The 9,416-nt window shown below is 31.6% G+C and overlaps 1 protein-coding gene across 1 annotated transcript in view; it reads right to left on the bottom strand.

Annotated features, from left to right (window-relative positions):
- Positions 1 to 3,474: 3,474 nt before the first annotated feature.
- The window catches only part of LOC106466977 (TBCC domain-containing protein 1-like), a 29,587-nt gene continuing 23,645 nt past the window's right edge, over positions 3,475 to 9,416 (bottom strand). The window contains exons 12-17 of the mRNA XM_013927289.2: positions 8,116 to 8,195; positions 6,382 to 6,504; positions 5,599 to 5,777; positions 5,150 to 5,250; positions 4,464 to 4,613; positions 3,475 to 4,188 (exon numbers count right to left, since the gene is read on the bottom strand). Coding sequence (XP_013782743.2) covers positions 4,057 to 4,188; positions 4,464 to 4,613; positions 5,150 to 5,250; positions 5,599 to 5,777; positions 6,382 to 6,504; positions 8,116 to 8,195 — 765 coding nt within the window. The 3' untranslated portion in view covers positions 3,475 to 4,056. The remainder of the gene's footprint in view (positions 4,189 to 4,463; positions 4,614 to 5,149; positions 5,251 to 5,598; positions 5,778 to 6,381; positions 6,505 to 8,115; positions 8,196 to 9,416) is intronic.

Raw genomic sequence — 9,416 nt, 5'->3', positions numbered from 1 at the left:
CCTCTTGCCCTGGATGTATTTCATAGTGGTCCAAATTAACTTATGTAAGTTATATAATATTACAATTACATTTAAATCACTTTAAGTAGTGGCTGTTTCTTAGTGCCCAGGCCCCAATTTGTTTGGTAGCTAGTGATGCTCCTGCTGCAAACAAGACTGATTCAAATCCCTGACGTCAATGAAGTCCTATAAAAACAAATTCCTTGACAAGTTTCTTTACTAGACTTTTTGCTTTCTGGTTAAGAACAGCATATGGTTTTGGCCATTTAGAAAAATAGTGATTACAGTGATGATGCAGTTATTCCCGTTGTTACTCTTTGGCAGAAGACCAAGCACACTGACAAGCTTTCTCATGTGGCACTCCAACACAATACTGCTTTAGTTGTCCACACTGTTTCTTTTAGGACCTTTTTATTCAGAGTATAGTTTACATGATTTATACCGATTCTCTACAGATTTCCCAACACAGACCAATAGAGGGAGCAGAGTAAAAGTAAAGTCAAGTGGAAGAGAAGTTCTGTCAGAGAAGTTAGAAAACGTGAAGTCAGACGTCAAGAAAGTGAATAGCCTTAACGGTTGATATGTTAAAGTGAGTTTAACAGTTTGATAGAGATAAGGAGAATAATTTATATTGTCAAAGGGTGTTCTAAACTAATTGAGCCAGCCTGTGACAATTATTTGAAGTTCAAGATACAACTGTGGCAACCGACGAGGTAGTGTAAGTGAATTATTCACTGATAATACGGTGTTAAAAGTAGAGAAAAATAGTTTGGCTTTTCAACTGTATTCTACAGTAATTGAATCAGCCTAGGTGGACTTTTGACAACAAGAAGAGAACCGTATAGTGTTTAAGATACAACTGTGATATCCATAGTGTAAAAAAGTTTTGTACATACGTTTATCTTGTTTTGAATATATTATTTTAAAACAAGTGGAGTGCATGCTATCCGTTTATTGTTCGAATTTATCGCCAACAAGTCACGGCACCTACTGTAGAAGAATCCTGAACACCCACACATATACATATATTTAAAACCCTGAGAGTTTGTTTAAAATCAGCAGTCCAACAAAACTTTTGTTTTTCAAATAATTCACGTAGAGGACGAACTATGTTAGAGACTGATTTTAAAGACGACAATAGAAAGAATACAGACCAAGAAATCCTCTTACCTCACAAAAATTCTCTGATGTTGTCCATATTCAGTACATTTTATTGCAAAGTAATGTACGGCTAAAACTTTTTATCAGGAAGTTACTCCTATAACATTTCACAACTAACAATGTTAGATGGTATATTATTTACATTACGGTAATCTATACAGTAAAAACAGTGCATGAATGAACGATAATCTTTATAACAACGGCTTCCAAGCTGTGTTGTGGCAAGTTGTTAGGAGTGTTACAAGAATTTCACCAAAAGAATAATAACTAATATAAAAAAAATACTGCATGAGGCAGCATGGGTGTCATGCAAATCAAGGTAAGTGGGCTAGGGTGTCCTTAGTGAAAAAAGTTTAGAAACCATTGCTTTATAAAAACTAATCCAATGTGGTTTTGGCTTTTTCTTTCTTAATCATAAGTGGCATTATAGCCTCTGCTCCTATTACTAATTTTGGTTTAAGTGTGTTAGCAAAGTAACATCGAGCTAGGGGAGCAAGTGGTCTAAACTTAAGAAGAAAAAAATCACTAACCTAAAAATTGAAAACGCTGCTGAAAACTGGGTGGATGCTATATATTACGATTGCAAACTGAAGAAACAATTTAAATAACGGAGAAATTAAGTATAAAACCTTAAAAAATGTGTAGAATATCATGATTTCTTAAGAAAAAATGCTGAAAACTGAATAATAACAATTAGACTTTGGATAATTACAATCTATGGTATACTATAAATCGTAATTAAGGAGACAACTACAAAAATTGTACAATTAAATTTAAAATCTAAAATAAAAATGTCTAAATTATAAAATCTCATTGTCTTCTTTAAGAAACATTTATATAAAAGTACATAAACTAGATGTACTTCTGCAGGGTCCCTGGAAGTGTTCTGTTTCAAGAGTAAATAAAACCAAAATTAAAAGTTACAAATATATTTATTTCTTGCTTTTGAAGTTCATATGTCATATTGTGTTGTAGCCTACAGAGTTCATAATTCTTCTCGTGATTTATGGCATGCATCACAACAGTACAAATTTCAATGTTAAGCATCCCTTACGTGACAACATTTTAGTGTCTACTCAATGACTGACAGACAATACACTACTGTATAACAGTGCGAGTGGTTAAAACAGAATTTCACCAGACAGACTTCGACTCCATTTCAGGGTAGATTTTTGTATAATGAAAATATGAATATTAATTGGCTAAGAATTACATGTTAGTTTCGCAGTGGTTAGAATGATGAATAACTCAATTGTTTTTCTCATAAATAATGATTATAAAAAAATTCCATACATTGTGTTGTTCAGTATCAAGCTTCATTAATCACACATTGTCTAATGTAATTTTTACATCAATTTAATGGTGAAACAACTAAATTACTATTTCTTAAAAACACTGGTTGAAACCAGCAACCTAGTAAAGTTTTTTTAATATCAGAAAAAAAAGAACAAAAAGTTCGGGAAACAATAACTTATACTACCCAAGGGTATTAACCCTAAGCTCTAAAGTACAATATGTGATGCATATATTTTATTGTTGACATTATTGTGAAATATTCAAATTCCATTGCATAATAACTGTTTACGCTACTACCTTTTAATGACAAAATACGGACTTTAATTTTGAAATAATTCCCTTCGCATAAAAATCAGCTTGTACCAACATGTTATCACACTGGTCTTCTTAACTTTAACCTACTAATTTGCAGTATAATGAGCAGGTTAATTCAAGAAAATAATTAATAATTACAGCAAAATGCTGACAATGCATTAGAAATTAATAGGCCTAAGATTTGCTTTACACATCACATAAACTGCAGGTATTTTTTTTCTTTCCCACATCCTCCAAATATTCCATTTTTGATTCAAAATCATAATTGTATAAAAATAGCATTTAAGGTTTATTTTTTGTCTCCCACAAGTCACTGCCCAAGAGCCCATTTGTTCAGTATTAGAATTAATTAGTTGGGCTGGACAATGAGAGATAAAAGGTTTCCTTAAATTATATTTATATATGCAGTATACTACTTTAAAAGTTATGGTTGGAACATTGAATACTGGCAAAGGATTAGAAATCAGTAGGCCTAAAGTTTGGGAAAAAAATCATGTAAACTGTACATTTTTTAAAGTATATTTTTCCAGCATCTCAACCACTACTCTATCTGTCATATCCCAACCAGAATGATGATTCCTGGTATTAGACAAAAGGCCTCATTGGCACTGGTGTAGCACATGTAGTGTGGTTGACATATTATTATACACTATTCATTACTTTCAATCAGAAGTTTTTATTAATAAATATTGAGTTAAACAATTAAAAAACAGGTTATTTATTTTCTGAATCATAACAAAATGGGAAACAGTCCAATAATTTCAGGTTAAAGTCAAACATTTCCAATTAATCCCATTAAAATTAACTGCAGCATTAAACAGCAAAGATTTCATACAAAAGAAATGAAAATGTAAATACAAAATCTGTTTCAATAACCCTATTTAAGGGGTCAAATACTTCAAATTATTAGATATTATTGCTAGTTTACATCCCTGAGTGATCTTTCATATAAATGGAATAGATGTCACAAAAATATGCTCTGAAATTCTCTTCTTTTTTTAAAGTTTTTATACAATTTTTCAACCCTGAGCACAACATTAATAAGCAAATAAAAAAAGTAAAGTGAAGAGATATATATATTTATTTTGGAAAACAAAATCTCCATGAGACAAACATTTGTTTACCACAGAATAAAAACAAATTTTCTTATTTTTAAAAGTTATACAAATGCGTGTATTTTTGGATGGTCGTATCCTGAGTACATAAGATGCATATTGAAACCTTCCACCTTCTCTGGTCCAAGTGTTAGCTGGAACCCAAGTAGCACAAATCTGACCAGTTTGATTATAAAAGTGGAGCTTCTGCTGTGCTGTTCTCCTTTCTTCTCTTCTTCTCTTTCTTTCTGCCCTGACAGTGTTTCATGTAGTGCCCTAGACTTTCTAACTCCCTCTGGTGGCCAGTTGCAGATAACCAAACCTGTTAGCATGGACAGTTTTAACAGATATATGTTTACCAAAAAATTAGTATCACATACTAGACATTAAAACTATATTTAGAACATTTGATGTGATGTATTACATGTTGACAGAACACTTATAAAGACACTAACACTTATAAAACCACATACAGAAATTAATCAGTTTAACATTAACAAAAGCACTATTCATTCCTCATAAAAAAGGTGATAACACAGTTATAAAGTACTTGGAATTAAGCTTATGACACATTGTTACTTGAAACATTTGTGTCACCTGAAACTTCTCTTGGACTAGCGCTTGCAGCTGTTGTTGCTGTTCCGCAGTGAGTGAGGCATTCTGAACTTTAGCTTGCCAATCCTTTAGTGTATCTTCTCGGCTTTTTCGTACCTCCTCATAGTGGGGAGGAATACCACCAGGAATACTCTGAAGTTGAAATGAATTATATATTTTCAAGTACACATGAAAGAAACAGTATGACCACACTTTACAATAAAAAACATTTCCAAGATAGTACATACGTCAATGTTCAATGTGGTATAATCAATGTTTGTTCAAGACAAGTTTTTTAGTGACTTTAGGAGCATAAGCAGATTAGCTTTCAATTGATTTTCTCTTGGTTTACAATGATCATCAACTGATTAGTTTTCACACGATCAGTTTACCACCTAATACACGCCATGACGTATTTTGAATTTCTGAATAATTTAATCAACATACAATAATTATTCTAAACATTCACAGTTACCGAACGACTGTACGTTACAGATACCTATTCTACTTAAACTCCTGCACTTTTACCAGCTGGCCTACATTTTTGTTCTATTTCATACAAGAAAAGGTTATCAGTGTTAGAAGTGTCTTTACCAATTCTTGTTACAAAGGAATTTATATAAAATAATGTAAAATAATCCTTCCAGAATAACTCTAAATATTTTAAATAATAAGCTTCATATTCTCACCTTGGTTGGTCCATCCATTTCAAAAGGTACGGTGAAGAGATAAAATTCTGATGGAGGAAGAAGTAACTTTGTTACCGAGCTTTCTTCCTTCATCTCATGTACTATCAAAAAGAATAAAAAAAAAACACTTGTAATTTTGGCTTCCATCTTTAATGAGTATTATTTTACAATAATATTTTATGCTATATTTACCTTGTTAAGCATTAACACGTATTGAAGAGTTTAAATTTTCTGTTATTTTCCTGATCAGTTACATACTTTGTTCCCAAAAAATTATGAATATTACTGAATTAAATGGTATACTTTCTGATATCTAAATGTACAAACCATATGAACGATACACATGAAATGCATCTCAAAACAAGTAAAAGTAACTAGGTGCCTAACTTTAATACAGAAATTACAATTAATTTCTCCTTTTTGCTGAGAGTATGCTACTTGAAACCTACCAAGAAAGAGGGGCTCAGACCATCTATTACAGTGGGATCCTATACCAGCTTCTAACATTTGTTGTTCTAACAGAGGGTAGTGGGTATTGTAAGGTGCCAGCCATACACCTTGATGTTTTACGCCCAGGATCAAAGGTCGAGTTGGGGTGAGGATGAACAACTTAATGTTACTAGAATTGCTGTAGTGGAAGGAAAAACAGACTTTATATATTTGAAATAAAAAAAAATCATATTACACTCTCTTTGGAATTAGAATATTGAAGAAATAGTGTATTTTTTATTAACAAAATAGTGTGTTAAAAGATTTTTTTCTTCCCCATTTACAAAAACTCAAGGACATCTACATGACAATGCCCCTTACACCTTACATATAAAAAATGGTAGTTCCAAAGAGTAGATTATTTGATAATAACCAGGCAATTAGTAGAATTTGATAATTGATTAACTGTTGGGCTCAATAATTGATTATATTCAACTAATCAATTATTGTCACACGATACTTGGACAGTTGGAATAACTTAAAATACTGATAACCAGAAACACAAATTTCAATTAGTTGATTATTTTCATGGATCATGGAATTAAATGATTAAGCCGAACCACCTTGCATTAATCAAAAATAATAAGAAAATATCATCATAATGACAATACCATGAGTGTGTAGGGGATTAAAACAGAGCTTGCACAAGTTAAATCATCTATGTATTTCTCTATTACGATTTGTAACAGTAATTTGTTTGCCATCAACAAATAAAAGAATACTTGAACCAGACAAAGCCCTACCTCACACATATTCTCCTGGCTACAGCTATGACAGTCAAGTTTTTTGAGTTAGTAACATGGAGAGTTGTGGCAACTGGTCCAAGTACCAGAGTTGTACCTTTACAGCTATTAACGGTGACAGCTCTATGGAAAACATATTATATTCACTTATAGACATGTATTATACAACAGACTGAAAATACGATCTCTGCAGATCTAATCATTACAGATGTAAGCTCTTTGGTATATTGAAATATGAACTTAGCAGCCTTTCCTCAGTTTCTGACACAAAACTGCATTAACTCGTACATGCATTTTTAAAGAATTTTAAATATGGTTCGCTTGATTCCTTCAGAAATTAATAATAATTAACAAAAATCAGAGCAAACAAATTTAAATTTATTGTATAACTCCATATAAACCTTTCACATGTCCAAATCAAAATTCAAGTTTAGTAAGTTCCTTATGTTGTCAATAAGATAAAGTTTTTTATTTGAGTGAATCCATACATTTTTTAATGTCTTTATTGCTTATCTTTCAAGTACTATATTCTTAATATCTGAAAAATATGTACGTGTGTGTGTAAAATTAGCTTTGTTTAATGAAAGATTGAACAAGAAAGAGCCCTCAGTAGCCATGACACTTGAAATTCTTTTAGGCAGGATTACAGTAAATTAATCTACAAGACATTTTTTCCCCATTTTATTAGCCATTTACATATACCGATTCAAGTTTATACTCATTAGGATCTCTACCAGCCTACCTTCAAATTTAAATTCTTTTAAGCAGGATTAGAGTAAATTAATTTATGAGACCTTGGGAAGAGTTAAATATATCAATTGAAAGGGTTTGATCTCCCGAGTCCAAAACTGTAATTAGATTTCAAATCGGTCAAGAGATGACGGATGTTTGAGCTAAAAGTTTGCACTTAAAAAAAGTCAGAGCCATTCTACGAGCTGCTTTGCTGCAGCTAAAAATGGACCTTATTATTTCTGAAACTTTTTAGCTGTGAAAACAAAATTTTGCAGAATAAGTTACTTTTAAACATTTTCATTTACCTATGTAATGGCCACCACAGTTGAAATAACTGAATATCAAGAAACTTGAGTTTTCCAATCTCTTGCAATGAAGTTACAATGTTCATGATACATAACAGTCTGAATGTAGGAGACACAAGTTTCAGTTGAAATCCATCAATGTATCACACCTTGTCTACTTTGAAATTACACGGTGTTTGCTACATTTACAACTCGGGTGAGCATTAGAATGGGGTATTGCCCTATCACTGATCAATCAAGGATCAGAAATATCCAATAACAATGGCCTACATAACCATTGAAGTGTGAAGCAAATATTGTTGAAGCTTGGTCATAAAGGCCCATTCCTTTTGATTGTTCAAAAAGAGAATATAGAGACAAAAATAAAAGGAACCGATCATGGGAGGAAGTGGTTATGGCATTTAGGGAAATAGGTAAATAGAAAATGAGTACTGGTTGTGTGCTGTAAAACTACTATGATTAAACACATGACACTTAATGGTACAATGACAAATCTTTAGTGTTAATGTCGTCACGGATTGCAGCTTATATGGTGTCAAGTCTTACTGGACTTCAGCCCCCCTGAGACTGCAAGAGCTGGAATTACTTCATGTGCACCACTGAAAGGTTTAAACTTAGGAGAATTCCTAGAGTTGCATTGAAATATTAATTTTTTTTATTAGACATATCAATTTATTTATATGTTCAAGCACCTTACCTGAAAGGAGGAAACAGATAAAGGTAACAATAGTGACATCGGTGTAGTTTTAGTGTTGATCCATGCAAAGTTTTGGAATTCTGAAAGTTTAGAAAATATAAAAGCATCACATTCTAGGTAAAATCGTAAAAAAACGTGAATCTTACTTTTATGAGTTAAGGCGATGCTAGAATCAGTTTCGACTTCTGACAAGAGTGTATTTCACAAGAATGAAAGTACAATTACTCAAAAGTGAAATACTTCTAAGTATTTATTAACGAAGACAGTTTTGTGGTACATAATAATTAATCATATGTTGAATTTTGAGTAAACAGTTATTAGAAAAGAGATGAGAAGCTAAATGACCAAACTACAAAATAAACCAGTAAAATGGCCTAAGTAATGTTTTACATTGCACTATATCAGCATTTAAATATTCTCAGCATTATTAATATGTAATATTAAAGCAATACATAAAGAGATTCAACCAGTAAGAAGATTTAGGCTTAATCCATTTACTACGTCAACAAGTGATATTTATAATAATAAAAATTCATCAAGTACCAAAATAATATAAAACATTAGGTGTAATATTTGAAACAGCAAAAGTCGAAGACATTTATCAAAAATAGGGAGACGATTAAAATTTATAGTTAATTGTCTACTACTAAAAACATAACTCACCAACGAAGAAAATATGTATACTTTTTTTTTAAGTTTCATGTTTCAGGAATCCTGAACATAAAATAACTACTATTATAGGTTATCTCCCAAACAAATAAAGCATACCCAATGAAATATATGACAACGATATCATTACATAGTAGTTGAGAGGGATAACAGAACAATCAAATCTTTACACAATTCACCAGAACAAAGGCAACGAACCAATTAACCTCTACTATAAAAACCATTAAATGTTAAGTGTAAAATTATACTTAGCTAGATCTTAAGGCATAATAGCTCCCCTAAGTGGTCTCCTTATGCACAGTTAGAACCAGAAATTAAGATGGAATGATCCTTAAAGACTAACTATAATTATTAATGGACCCTCTTTGAGTTTTTACATACATTCTTTTAACCAATTTATGCACCAATGACTAACTATAATTATTAATGAACCCTCTTTGAGTTTTTACATACATTCTTTTTACCAATTTATGCACCAATGACTAACTATAATTATTAATGAACCCTCTTTGAGTTTTTACATACATTCTTTTTACCAATTTATGCACCAATTACTAACTATAATTATTAATGAACCCTCTTTGAGTTTTTACATACATTCTTTTTACCAATTTATGCACCAATGACTAACT

This window comes from Limulus polyphemus, unplaced genomic scaffold (genome assembly GCF_000517525.1).
Source record: "Limulus polyphemus unplaced genomic scaffold, Limulus_polyphemus-2.1.2 Scaffold2447, whole genome shotgun sequence".
Taxonomy (NCBI): domain Eukaryota; kingdom Metazoa; phylum Arthropoda; class Merostomata; order Xiphosura; family Limulidae; genus Limulus; species Limulus polyphemus.
This window is presented reverse-complemented; position numbering and strand designations above follow the sequence as displayed.